Source organism: Phacochoerus africanus, chromosome 9, assembly GCF_016906955.1.
Source record: "Phacochoerus africanus isolate WHEZ1 chromosome 9, ROS_Pafr_v1, whole genome shotgun sequence".
Classification (NCBI taxonomy): Eukaryota; Metazoa; Chordata; class Mammalia; order Artiodactyla; family Suidae; genus Phacochoerus; species Phacochoerus africanus.
The window spans coordinates 119,840,602-119,855,234 of NC_062552.1; the positions used below are offsets into that span (position 1 = coordinate 119,840,602).

The 14,633-nt window shown below is 50.1% G+C and overlaps 1 protein-coding gene across 1 annotated transcript in view; it reads left to right on the plus strand.

Moving 5' to 3' along the window:
- Positions 1-1,261: 1,261 nt before the first annotated feature.
- C9H14orf132 (chromosome 9 C14orf132 homolog) overlaps positions 1,262-14,633 on the plus strand; it is a 43,140-nt gene continuing 29,768 nt past the window's right edge. The window contains exon 1 of the mRNA XM_047796681.1: positions 1,262-1,532. Within this exon, the coding sequence (XP_047652637.1) occupies positions 1,506-1,532 (27 nt within the window). The 5' untranslated portion in view covers positions 1,262-1,505. The remainder of the gene's footprint in view (positions 1,533-14,633) is intronic.

Here is a 14,633-nt window from a genome sequence, read left to right on the forward strand (position 1 = left end):
AGTTGGGGAAGGATGTCTTCAACAAGGGCTAACTTTAAAGTTAAATGTGAATAAACTTTGATTAAATTAAAATGAAGAACTTCTGTTCCCGTGTCTCTTCTTACAAGAGAAGTAAGCCCATCATTCGAGCCCGGCTTTCATGACCTAGTGACCTAATTACTTCTCAAGGCCCCACCTCCAAATGCTGTCATGTTGGGGATTAGGGTTTCAACACGTGAATTTAGAGGGGACACAACCATTGTCAGGAAGTCACTGGTCCCCATTTCCACAGCCCCTGCTGGGCTCCCGGCTGCTGTATGACATTGAACAAACGCTTCCATCACCTGGTGCCGCAGCTCGCTCACTCTTGACGGAGCCTGAGAGTCCAGGCTGCCTCCGTCACACGCTGTAAAGGCTCTCGTGACACGCTGGGTGAGACGGCCCTGGGAGGGACATGGCCAGGAGGACCCAAGTAGCCCTCAGCTGTCAGAGAGACCTGTTAGAGCGCAACCCATTCCCCACCAGTGAGGCCTTCCAGACACACAGAGCTCCCATCTGCTCCTCTGTGGGCCAGCCACAGGTCTGGGGTGTCTGTCTGTCTGTTTCTCTCTTACACACACACACACACACACACACACACACACACACACACGGCTTAGGCCCCTTCTAGCATCTCTGCTGTTGTCCTCATCTTAGCCATGGCATCAGCAAGGTTTGGGATACCTGTTGGAAGTAAGGAGAGATCAAAACAGAGCTGTAAAATACCAGTTGTCCAAGCTGCACACTGTGCAGTTCTAGAAGGCACCATTCACTGCTCAGTCTCTGTTACGTCCTTAGCTGTAGTGCAGTTCGCCTTTATTGAAGACACCATGTACCAGATACATGATCGCATTTAATTCTCTGGTTCAGTGTTCTTCATTTTACACATGATGAAGCTCAGACTCAGCGAGACACAAGCCGCAAGAACAGAGCGAGGAGTTAAACCTCCTTCAGCCCCGTTCCAGAGCCCCCGAGGATACTGGACGCAGTGCTGGCACTAAAACCCTGTTAACCCCGACCCTGGAAGGTCAGCCCCTCGGAGGCGCTGTGGATCGCCCCTGGGGAACTGGGCTCAACAGCACGGGGCGGGGCGCCAACAGCTCTGAACTTCGGTTCAGGGCTGGTTCTTGCAGATGCGCGACCTCCACCTCGGGGGCTCTGGGGCGTTCCGCCGAGCCCCGCCCTCGGGGGTGGGGCTGGGAGCAGTCACGTGGAGGGGGGCCCGGTCCCCCCCGAGCCCCGCCCCGCCCCGCCCCCAGGCTCCGGGCCCTCCACTCGGTCCGGATCTGGAGATCTGGAGCCCAGAGCGCAGAGCCAGCTGAAGGCGCCGCGCCGGCTCGGGCTCCGCCGCCGACACCCGGCTGCTGAGGTCGCCGCGAGGGTTCGGGGACGCCTGCTCACTGCGTGGCCTTCTCCCGGCCAGCTGTGCAGACGGCTGGACCAGCAGCAGCGGCGAGGACTCGAGCGCGGGCAGCAGCAGCGACACCATGGACCTGTCCTTTATGGCCGCACAGGTAACCGGGCACCTTCCAGGCGCGCCCCGGGCCGCCACGTTCGGGCAGGTTCGAGGCCACGGTCTCGCCCTCTCTGCCGGGGCTGGGCGCGCCGGGAGGCTTCAGGCCGGGCGGTGGCGCCCGCCGCGAGTCTAAGTCCCAGTCCTTTGTCCCGAGCTGGTATCCCCCACCTGGTGCTCGCTCAGGGGGTGGCGAGCCTGGCTTCCTGCGGGTGGGGCGCGCGGTGGTCTCAAAGCTCCCCGGGTCGACCTGTGCTAGGGGCCTGGGCAGTGGTCCCCTCCCTGCCCATCCCCCATCTGCTGTCCCCCTTGCCTTACCCCGGAGCCCTCCAAGGCGGGGCAGCCCAGATCCGTGCGAACCCGGGTGGACAGGCAACCTCGCTCTTCCTAATTCTCTGTCTTCTCGAGGCGCCGGATAATCTGTCACTTGCAGATGATCGCGGGCACCTCCCATCTCACGTTTCTCCCCTTTGAAGGAAACCATAGCCTGTGCAGCCCCGAGGAAGGCGGCGAGACCCGCTCTGTGACCAGCCAAGCGCCAGAGCACCGCGGTCATTTTATCCTTTTTTGCTTTGTTAGCCATCAGTGCCCCGCGCGACCATAACTCTCCCCTGGACACAAAACAGATTCCCAGTCGCAAAGAAAACATGACTTCTCATCGCTTGGTCTTTGCACCAGGAGCATCCCCTAGAAGCTCTGTGGTGGGGTGATCTTTATGTTTCATGCCTTAACTCTCTTGAGTCAGCTGCTTTGAGGAGCTGTATGTGGCCTTTTGGAGTTACAGTCTGGCCGCCACATTTAGGCTGGGAATCTAAGTCCCCATGTACCAAATTCAGACCTTGCACCTTCTAGGGGGCTGGTTATGCTGGGAGCCCAGTGATAGGAAGGCTCCCTGGTTCCCTCTGCCCCATAGGTGTGGGCCAGGGACCCCACTGGCTGCTGTCTACATTTCCAGGGAATGGAGTTTCAAGGGACCCTTTCCTTGTCCCCCCAACTTCACCGTGGTGGAAATCTATTTAAAAAATAACAGCAGAACCCAGGCTGGAGGGACCAGGAGTCACCAGTACAGGTGTGGATGGGTGCAGAACCCCCAAGTCGGCTCAAGGGAACCCAGATTCTAGCTCTTGGCAGCTAGAAGTTTTTCAGAATGCTGCTTGCTCCCATGAGCAGTGCTGGTCTTTTTTTGTCTAATTGTCTGTCTCCTGTTCCTAAACCCACGGTGATGACTCTGGTCATGTGCACATCACACATCAACAGTGACTGTTGTTGTGTGATGACTGAGGAGGCTTCACCAGGTTTATTTCTAGAGGGGAAAGGCACTCCAACATCTACCTCTGCCTTTCCCTGCTGGATCCTACCAAAGAGCTGGCGTTTCCATGGTTACAAGATAAATTGATTACTGTTCACCCTGGGGCTGGCTGGAGCATCAGGAGTTGCTATGGTAACTTGACAAAACAAACATTGGGCTTTTCAGCACCTATCCTCAGAGCCTCTACAGAGATTGGATTTTTTTTTTCTTTTTTGTTTACAATTCAAGTTCAGTGTGATCATTTTATTCCTGTAGTTGGATGTTTGGGCATCAATTACATGCTCAGTCCTGAGCTAGCTGCAAAGACAGAAACATGAAGTGCGATCAGATGGAGAGAGATGCTGATGTTTGTTGAGCATCTGCTATGTGCCAAACAAGGGCTCTGACACACTTTATTACAGTAAATCCTTACCAGTCTGTGACGCTGGCACTGTTATCCCATTCTATAGATCAGCATACCAAACTTCAGTGAAATTAAACAATTTGCCCACACACCATTAGCAAGGAGGGAAAATGGGTCTTAAATCTGGATCTGAGTATCTGCAGAGCTGCTGGGTTTTCCACCTTATTGCTGTATCCTGAGAAAGACAACGGAAGGGTCAGAGCAGACGTATTTAAAGATGCTCACTCTTCTCCTTCCCCCGGAAGTGGTCTTATGGTGCGTTGTGATCTAATGGGTTTCATCTTGGTTTTGCTCTGCCTCTCTTATCCCCACAAGGACAAGGGCTCTTACTTCATCATCTGCAGCACTTAGCAGTGCTCAGCCACAGTGAGTGCTCAGCACGTGCCGTAAGTGGGCCGTGACCGAGTCATGGTCCCCATACATCAGCAGAAGATGGTTTGATGGAAAAAATGTGAATGCCTCCATCCACTTGTTCAGCCAGTGTTGAGTACCTGCCTTGTGCCAAACTCCGTGTCAGGCACTGGGATGGAGACGCTGGGGGAAAGCGTTGAATGGATTGGAGATTTTCTTTCTGGATGCTTGCAGAGTAATGGAGAAATAATGGGCCAGGCCATTCTCAGAAAGGGCAACCAAAATACCTGGCATGTACTAGGGCCTCCACAAGTATCTGTTAGATACAAAGATGTCGATAGGAAGAGTGAATTCGAGGTGTCAGATGCCCTCCCAAACACCCGTTGATGAGCACTTGAGGCTGGGTGTTCTAATGAAAGAGAGCTAGAGGCAGATTTCCCTTGGGGGAGCCTGGGAATAAGGTCATTCTAAGCAGAGAGGCATGGAGGTAGGGAAGCCCAGAATAAACTCCCAGAATCCTTCAGGAAGCTGGAGGGTGGGGGGCCCAGTAGAACTGGGGAAGAGAGAGGGAGGCCAGGGCGAGGTTATGGAAGTGACCAGCTGTCTGCCGGAGATGAGAAGTAGGCATCTCAGTGGACAGCGGGAGGATTGTAGGTGATTGAGCAGGGGATGGTTGAAGCAGTGTCTTGGGGGAAATCCCAGGCTTCAGGAGAGGCCAGAAGCTGGAGGGATGGATGGAGTCAGGAATGCACACCTGCTTGATCACAGACAGATCTTTGTGACTCCAAAACCCCAGTCTCTTCCCTCCACCAAGTTGTGAAATATGATTCCTCTTCACAGCTTAAGCAGACATAGAAGATTTATGCTCGTTTAGACAGAGGTCCCTCTGCAAAGCTAAGCATGATGTGCGGAGTGGATGTCAGTTATCCAGCAGGTCATCTGGTGCAGATGTGCCCTCCCTGGGTATGTGGGGCTGTGCATGTGGGATTAGAAGAGGCTGTGAGTGCTAAAGATATAAAGACTCAGCTCGCCCCCAAACTCTGGAGGCCCTCAGCTGCCTCTTCTCCCACCCTGGAAACACCCCAGCCACACTCTCCACAGCCCCTGGGTCCCTGGAGACTCTAGAAGGATGACGAGTGAACAGGTGCATCCAGACCTCCTGGGAGCTGGGGAAGGGCGGAGAATCACAGATCCCGAGGATTGATCCCCAAATCCCTGTGTTGTTGGTGGGGTAGCCTGACTCCAGAGCTGCCCCATCCATTCCTTCCCTTCCTCCTGGGCTCTCATGCCCCTGCCTCCAATGAAAGGGTGGGGGATCTGTTTCCTTCCTCTTAAATCTGACCTGGCCTCAGTGATTTTGCTGACCAAGACAATGAGGCGTGAGTGACAGTCTGAGATTAGCTGGTAAGAAACCTGCAGCCTCCATGTGGGACTTTTGGAACGTGTGTTCTGGGGGAAGAGCCCACCGTCATGCATGAAACCCTGAGACCTCCACATTTCGGGAGGGGAAGGAGCATTTAAGGAACCTACTGTGTGCTGGGCCAGTGCTTGGAATGAACTAGAGGGACAAGGGGCCCTGCTCACTGTAGAACAAACATGGCTGTGGCTTAAGATTTTTGTCTCACATTGTCGCTATAGTGACTACTCTAAAGCCAGTTGTTCCCAAATGTTGCTGCCATTAGAATCACCTGGAGATTTTAAGAGTTTTGCTGCCCAGGACCTGCCCCTGACACTCCCATCCAAGTCAGCATCGACATTTTTTTTTTTCATCCCTTGGGTGATTCCAGGATGCAATCAAGGTTGCGACAGGGGAGTTCCTGTTGTGGCTCAGTAGGTTAAGAACCCGACATAGTGTCTGTGAGGACGTGGGTTCGATCCTTGGCCTCACTCAGTAGGTTAAGGATCTGGTGTTGCTGCAAGCTGCAGTGTAGGTCACAGATGCGGCTCGGATCCTGTGTTGCTCTGGCTGTGGTGTAAGCCAGCAGCTGTCGCTCTGATTCAACCCCTAGCCCGGGAACGTCCATATGCCGCAGGTGCGGCCCAAAAAAGGACAAAAAAAAAAAAAAAAGGTTGAGACCCAGACCTTAAACCCACACTGTAGGGCTGTCCCCCTCCCCCTTCTCTGGATGGAGCAGATCCTTGGCTCTCTGGTCCCTCTTAGGTCGTAAAAAGTCACATCATCCCTGGAAGGCATCCCAGTATCAATTCAGCAAACACTGAGGCCCAGAAAAATGGAACCTGAGAACTTGCTCCAAAATTGAGGTTCTCATCTGAGATTAGCAGATACAAACTATTATACGTAGAATGTAATTTAAAAAAACAAGGTCCTACTGTGTAGCATAAGAAACTATATTCAATATTCCACAATAAACCATAATGGGAAAGAATATGAAAAAACTTACATATGTCTAACGGAATCACTTTGCTGTACACCTGAAACTAACACAACATGGTAAATCAACCACACTCCAATAAAATAAGCTTTAAAAAAAAAGGAAAAAGAAAATTGAGGTTCTCCTCCAGATCACACCTGCCACAGGTAGAAACCTGGAGTTGGTGCCTTTATTATTCTCAGAGGACAGACAGGGAAGAAATGGAGCCAGGGGTGGAGCCTGGTCTCCTGCCCACAGCGCCGTCCCACCCATCACCCTCCGACCTTCCAGAGGGAGGCAAGTGGTAGAGGATCCCAGGGCAACCTGGGACCTGTATCAGCCTCAGGGAATCATCCAGCCTCTGTGGTACACGAAATATCATGTTCAGGAACATTTTAAAACGAGTTCTTAAAAGAAATCTCTCTGAGTTTCCTAGAGACGCTGTAACAAAAGACCACAAGCTGGGTGACTTAAGATACCAGAAACTTAATCTCTCCTGGTTCTGGAGGCTCAAAGGCCAAAGTCAAGGTGTCGACAGGGCTGTGGTCTCTCTGAAGACTCTGGAGAGGATATTTCCATGCCTCTCCCTTAGCTTCACGTGTGGTCTGCCATCGCTGGCGTTCCATGGCTTGTAGACACACTCTGGTCTCTGCCTCTGTTGTCACCTACCTGGCACTCTCACCATGTCTCTGTGTCTCTTTTCTTCCTATCAGGACATCCGTCATATTGGATTAGGGTCTGTCCAAATGACCTCATCTTAATTTGATAACATCTGCATCAATATACTGCAGTACTGGGAGTTGGACTTGAGAATATCTTTTGGGGAGACACAATTCAAGCTATAATAGGGTCTGAAGATCCCTAAAGAATAAGGATCTTGGTTCTTGTGTTAGTGGCTACTGATCTTTGAGAGGCAGTGGACAGATCACTTCTCTAAACCTCAGTTTCATCATCTGTGAAATGGGAACAAAATGAACTTCCTCGGTCATCTCGTCATTGAGCAGACGTTTTCTGTGTGCCAGGCCCTCCCTCTGTGAAGTGCTGGGGGCAGAGGGTCACATGCCTCTTGGGATGTGTGACAGGGTGGAGGTAAATATAGGTACCCCTATATTATAGCCTAGAGGAGGCCCCTTACCCAACTTTGGGAGTCAGGGAAGGCGTCTGGAGGTTTGACTTGAGCTGAGTTTGGAGGATGCATGGCTGTTAGATCCAGGTGCGAGGTCATTCCAGGCTGGGGGAGTGGCATGCAACAGCTTGCAGTGGAATGGGCTTGAAGCTGTCTCCTGTTGGGAATGCCAGTTGCAAGCAGCCATTTGGTTGGGTTGAGGGGCAGGTGGGAAGGAGTAGAGATGAGGCTGGGGGACTAGGGTTGGGCAGGTGGCCTCATAGAGTGAAGCAGGATGGGGTAGGGGCTGCAGTGACCCAGAGAGCAGGGGCCTGGCCTGCAGGGAATATAGGCAGTGGCCCTGAGCTCTAGCAACTCGCTCATGCTGTGCAAACGCCGAGGCCCAGGGCCGAGGGTGCTTCTGGGTTTTCAAGAAAACTGAACACTCTTGACTCTTGCAAGCAGTCTGGTTTTTCAAATGCTGGCAACTAATTAAAATGTTTAAACCAACTGATCAACCCGATGGGAGCTGTTTTTTTAGTTACTCACTGATTATCATTTCAGTTCCTTAGTGGCTTAAAGCCATAATTTATTTTGGGGGACCAGAATTTGGGAAGAGGTGGGCTAGGCCGTTTGTTTCTGTTCCGGTGGCATCAGCTGGGGCCACGGGGCTGGGGTCTAGACGTGCGTCCCAGCTTCACACGCCTGTCAGACACCTCTGTGCAGCCAGACCCTTCTCTCCACTTGACCTCGCATCCTGCAAATGTTTCATTAGGCAAGTGGGGCTCCCTCCCAGTGTGGTGGTCTCAGTGTCATTGAGCATTTTGTGTGGCGCTGCCTTCCCCCAAAGCCTGCCTTCCAGCGGATCTTACGAAGCCTCTTATGAGCCAGACTGGGAAGCCCTAGAATGTCACTACTTCCACATTCATTTGGCCAAGAAAATCCTAAGGCCAGCCCAGATTTAAGGGCAGAGGAATCCAATTCCACTTCTTTTTTTTTGTTTTTACGGCTGCACCTGCATCATATGGAAGTTCCCAGACTAGGGGTCAAATTGGAGATGCAACTTCTGGCCTACACCACAGCCACAGCAATGCCCGATCTTAACCCCCCTGAGCGAGGCCAGGGGTCAAACCCTCATCCTCATGGACACTATGTCAGGTTCTTAACCCACTGAGTCCCAATGGGAACTCCAGTCCCATGTCTTGATGTGGGAAGCAGCACACACGTCCAGGGAGAAGCAAGGACGGATGGTGGATATCTTGGGAGATTGGCTGCATGTGGACCAAGCAGAATTGGCCTGGGTTCATCCTGGGGCTGCCCATGTAATAAATATCTCTTGACTAGACAGGTGTGTGTAGAGCTTGACAAAACCTTGTAAACTTCCAAGAAGTAAATTATTACACGGAAGTAGACCATGACTTTATTAGGTGGAACCATATGAAGTAGCTGATGTGTGACCTAAAAACAACAATTTCACGCCGTTCAACCTAACAGGCACTAATTGGAAATCAGTTCCTTGAGTTATGGAGGGAGGAAGGGCTGTGGGACATGGGAGGGGTGGTCGCTACCTGCAGGGAATCAAAGGAGGCTTCCTGTCTTCGAGGACCAGGGCCTTAACCCCTCTTCTCCCCTCAGCCCAGCTCTTAGAACCTTGGCCTTGCAGGTGAGAGGACTTGGTCACACCTGGAACTTTATGTCCCCCCCCCCCCATGGGTCTTTCTGGTTGTTAAGACCCATGGTCTCCTCTTAGTTGAGATGCTGATACAGCCACTCCCCGTTCTCCCGCCCTCTCATCCCCTTGGACCTTGGGAGGCTCACGGTTAATTTGCATTCTAATCATTTTTCCCAGAGAGGGGAAAAGAAGTGACAATAGACTTCTGGTCACACTGTAAAGGCTGTTGTATTATCTCTCCAGAGGGCCCCAGCTGTACTCCAGGGCCTGTGGGAGCATTCCAGAAGATTTGTAAGAAACCAGCAGAAGTTTTTCCTCCCCAGAGGAACACATTACTGCCCAGAAAAAGAGAATTCTAAAGAGTCTGGCAATCTGTTACTTAGGGATTGTTTTTCCCCAGCCAGCGACTGTTCCTTTTTCTTAAAGCAAGAATTATCATTAAAATACAAATTGTCCATTATCACAGAAGTTTTTAACCAAAGGGCTTGTCTTCTTGTACTCCCGAGGTCCCATGTAAAAGATTTAAATGTTTTATCATTCTAATTAGACTTAACCGTAATGAGAAGTTAAGGAAGAAGTAAAAATCTGTAGTACGTTTTGCAGACCAGATTTCTAGACGAGGTTTTAAGAGTCAAAACATTCCCTTTGATTTGAAACAATTATGTCGCACAGAGTTAGGAGAAGCAGGGCATTTGGAGGTGGTTTACAAATCTCCAATTAAACACCTGAGTGTTTATGGGGCACCTGCTGTGTGCTCAGCCTGGCTTTGGGTATCCAAATCCCAGCTCCTTCTACCCTGAGATGATGGAAGCCTATCTCTGTTCACTTACCCCCCCTCATTCTGTACCTTCCCATTATAGCTTCCCTTTATCAAACACTTAGGAGTTACCAGGCGGGCCCTGAGTTGAATAATACATAGAATCTTCTAAATCTTTTGACAGCCCCATGGAATAGGCAATTTTAAGATCCACTTTACAGGTGAAAAAACTGAGGCCTAAAGAAGCAAAGTCACTTCTCCAGGGCACAGAAGCTGGGTTTCAAACCCAGATCTCTATGCTTCTTCAGCTTATTTATTAAATCCAATTTTACAATCTCTGCCTTCAGACTGGAGTGTTTAAACCGTTTACATTTAATGTGATTTTTTTTTATATAGTTGGGTTAAATTTACTATCTCACCATTCCCGATTGGTCCCATCTATTCTTTGTTCCCCTTTCCTCTTTTTCTGCCTTCTTTTGGATTCATTGAGAAATTTTTATTTTTTCATGTTGTTTCATCTCCTGCTTTGTTAGCTGTAACAGTTGTGGTATTTTAGTGGTTGCTTTAGGATTTATAGTATATAAATTATACACACACACACACACACACACACACACACACTAGTATATATATACAGCCTCTCTTCAAGTGATATTATGCCAGTTCACATGCAGTGTAAGAACCTTATAACAATATATTCCTATTCCTCACTACTCAGCTTTTGTGCTATTATTGTTACACATTTCACTTCTACATATGTTATAAACCTCGCATTACTTTATTATTATTTTTGTAAAAAGTCAGTTACCTCTTAAAGAGATTTAAATTGTAAGGAAAAAACTTAAATATTTTCCCATGTGCTTACTCTTTCCACTGTTGTGTAGTCCTTTGTATAGAAGCATATTTCTGTGTTATCCTTTTCTTTCTGCCAAAAGGACTTTAAGATTTCTAGTAGTGCAGAAGTGCTGGTGATGAATTCTTTCAGCTTTGGTATGCTGATGAAAAAAAAAAAAGTATTTTTCTTTTTTGGCTGTCCCTTTTGAATGTGTGGGAATAAAATTCTCGGTTGACTGTTTTTCAGTGCTTGAAAAGATGAGCCTCTAATACTTCTTACCTCTGTCTTTTTGATAACAGGCATTCTAACGAGCTTGAGGCAGTGTCTCATTGTGGTTCTGATTTGTGTTTCCCTGATGATCAGTGATGTTAGCACCTTTCCATGCACCTGTTGGCCATTTGAATATCTTCTTTGAAAAAATGCCTATTTAAGTCCTTAGCCCATTTTGAATTCGATGATGATGATGATGATTTACTATTGAGTTCTATGAGCTTTCCATTGTTTCTTCACAGATTTGTTTCCCCCTTTCTCTCCTCTCCTTCGAGGATTCTACTTACACATATTTTAGGCTACCTGACATTGTCTTACAGCTCCCTGGGGCTTGTTCTTTTTTGTTTTTGTTTTATTCTTTTTTTTTCCGTTTGTTTCATTTTGGATAGTTATTATTAACATGTGTTCGAGTCCATCGATAATTTCTTTTGAATATCTAATTTCCGCTAATCCCACCTAGTGTATTTTTAACCCCAGACATTGTAGTTTTCATGTCTAGAAGCTTAATTTGGGTCTTTTTTATATTTCTAGTCCGCTTCTTAACATGTTCGATATTTTCCTCTCGCTGTTTGAACATATGAAATACAGTTATAACAACTGTGTGAATGTCCTCATATACTAATTCTAAATCTGCATCAGCTCTCGGATGGTTTTGATTTATTGCTTTTTCTCCTCAGTGGATCATATTTTCCTGCTGTTTTGCATGCCTGATAATTTTTGATTGGATGCCAAACATTATGAATTTTACCTTATTGGATGCTAGATATTATTGTATTCCTATAAATATCCTCAAGCTTTGTTCTGGGGTGCAATTATGTTACTTGGGAACAATTTAATCCTTTTGGGTCTTGACTTTAAGGTTTTTTAGCGTTGGAGTTCCCATTGTGGCTCAGCAGGTTATGAACCAGATTAGTATCTGTGAGGATGTGTGTTCGATCCCTGGCCTTGATCAGTGGGTTAAGGATCCAGCGTTGCCCTGAGTGGTGGTGTAGCTTGCAGAAAAGGCTCAGATCCTGTGTTCCTGTGGCTGTGGTATAGACTGGTAGCTGCAGCTCTGATTCAACCCCTAGCCTGGGACCTTCCATATGCTGCAAGTGTGGCCTTAAAAAGCAAGAAAAGGAAAAATAAAAAATAAAAAAAGATTTGTTAGGCAGGACCAGAACCATCTTTAATCTGAGACTAATTACTTCCCACTACTGAGACAAGATTGCTCTGAGCGTTCTACCCAATGCCCTGTGAATTAGGAGATTTTCAGAATTGCCAGTGGAAACAGGCACTATTTCTGGCCTGTATGAGTAACGGGCACTATTCCCTGTCATCCTTTCGGGTGGTGCCTTGCTGCCTCCGGTGTTTTCCTTGCACACATGTGCTCACCGATCCGCTGCTAAAGAGCTGAGCTGTCCTTCTGCAGATCCCTGTTCATCGCTCTCCTCTCCATCCTCTGCCTCAGGGTCGGCAGCTGCCTTGGTCTCCCCAGACTCTCAGTTCCGTCTCCTCAATCCAGGAGTCCCCTCGAATCAGCCTGGGTTCCCCTTCCCTATTCCACAGCCTAGAATCTCTTCCCAGCCAGCAAACCGTCATTTATAGGGCTTACTTTGCTTGTTTCCCAGCTGTCAAGGGTCCCTGTCTTTCACTGCCTGATGCCCAGTGCCTTGAAAACCATTTTCCAATGTTTTGACCACTTTTTATTTTTATTACTTTTGTTTTGTTTTGCTTTTTAGGGCTGCACCCAGGACATATGGAGGTTTCCCAGGCTAGGGGTTGAATCGGAGCTGTAGCTGCCAGCCTACACCACAGCCACAGCAATGTGGGATCCAAGCCACGTCTGCTACCTACACTGTGGCTTGTGGCAACACTGGATCCTTTAACCCACTGATAAGGGCCAGGGATCGAACCCATGTCCTCGTGGATAGTGGTTGGGTTTGTTTCCGCTGAGCCACAAAGGGAACTCCTGTCCACTTTTTGATTATTTCCATTGGGAGGGTAAATCGAGACCCTGTTACTCCATCTTGGCTGGAAGCAGAATTTTCTTAACCCTGTGTTTCTAACTAGTATGTTTCCACTCTCGCTCCTTCCCTCTCATTGTGGGAAAAGGAATGTACTGGTACGTCTGGATCTGGCCCACTGCCTTCCCCTCTCAGCGGTGGATCTTTGGTCTGGCACGTCTCTGTCCCTTCTGAAAGTCGTAAAATGTGTGTAGTGTACGGAACGTCTCAAGTGAGTTCTGACACCAGACTTAGAAAGCCAAACGGTGCAAGGACTGCCCAGATTCCTTCCTGCAGTGCCATTGCTGCTAGAGTTCCTTCCAAGAGTCTTGTGACAGGATGCTGCATGGGACACCAAGAGAGCCAGGTAGTGAGCCAGGTGTCAGGGGTGGCAGCCGGAAGTTGGGCTGCCCAGCGTGGCAGGGCTGGTTCCCTCAGGCCTCCATCCCAGGCATCGGGACTTGGGAGAGCCTCATTCTGCAGGAGGTTGAAAGTGAGGGAGCGGGGAGCAGGTGGCTCCAGGCTCAGGCTCACCCACGATGCCAGCCAACAGCTGGGACCCTGTTTGTCCTCTGTAGACCCCATCTTGGCCCCTTATCCATCTCCTCAGCACAGAGCTCTGGGAGCTGATTAGAAACGCGTTAAGGCTTGGCTTCTAGCAGGTTTGAAAGAGACACAAAGGAAATGACTCATTCGCCCCTACCTCCAGATGCCCAAGCCCCGCCCTGCGTGACTGAGCCGAGGCTGTGCTGCCTGCATCTCCTGCCTCCTCTCTACCATCCGGCCAGCCCTTCTTCCCTTCCCCTGGAGATGCCACCTGGGCTCCACTGCGCATCCCCATACTCACGTCCGTCAGACGGGGAGGGGGTGCCTGTAGGCAGCATGCCTGGGACATCCCCCATACTGTGCTGGGGGCTGTGGAGGAATCGAAAAGAAGCTATTGCCAGCCTGCATCATCTGTCACCGTCACCAACATCACACGAGCACGAAGTAAGGATATCAGTCTCGAGCACGCAGGTGAGACAGGAGCCCTCCTCTGGTGGGAGAAGAAGGGACAGATGGTGTAGATGAACTGGAGCTCCTGCGGAGGACCAGGCTCTGTGCTGCCCAGCGCCCCCGTGAGGACAGTGCCGTCACACACCCATTTCAGAGAGGAGAAGAGTGAGGCTCAGAGAGCGTGAGGGTGTAGCCCCGAGTCACGCAGGCAGGAAAGGCTAAGACAGGCTGAATCGGAGCCTGGGGCCCTGATACCAATTCTGAGTGGCAGCAGACAGATTACAGAGTGTTGAAGTGGGAGTGGAGGGGGACCTGAGGTCCAAGCAGGTGCACTTCCATGTCCCCAGCCTCTGCACCCCAGCCTTCTGTCAGCCTGCTCCTTCCTGCCTGGGGTCTGTGCGGGCAGAGTAAACAAGCGAGTTGTTCCAGAGCCCAGACAGGCTGGCACCAGAGGCGGAGGCGGAGCCCGGGGGGGATGAAGGAACCAGGGAGGGCTGTGGGGGAGGGGAAGCTTTATCCTTCTGGAAATGATCAGCCGGCCCCCCTCCTCTGAGCCCCTGAGGCTCGGTCCAGCTCTCCATCAGCTTCCCTGTGTGGGAGGTTCCCTGAGGGCAAAGGTTCATGTCTCATTTATGTCAGGATTGCTGCCGCCCAGCACAGGGCCAGGCTGATCAATTTTTAATAAATGAAACAAAAGAGAGCAGGGACTCAATAGAAGCATGCGGAAAGCTCAAATGCTCCATCAGCTTGCGGGACACTCCCTTCTCAGATCTCCTCACAGCTTCCCTGAAGCCATCAGCTGACAACACCCTGTCCTGCCTCGTCCCTCAGACTCCCAGGTTCCAACCCGCCCTTGCCCCCTGCAGGGTATCTGCCATAAGGGGGGCCCAGGACCAGGGCTTTCTATGAGGCACAAGGCCGCTTGTCCCAGCTCTTCCTGCCTGTGTGACTCTGGGCCAGACCCTCAGGTTCTCTGAGCCTCACTCTCCTCCTCTCGGAAACGGGCGTGTGACGGCACTGTCCTCACGGGGGCGCTGGGCGGCACAG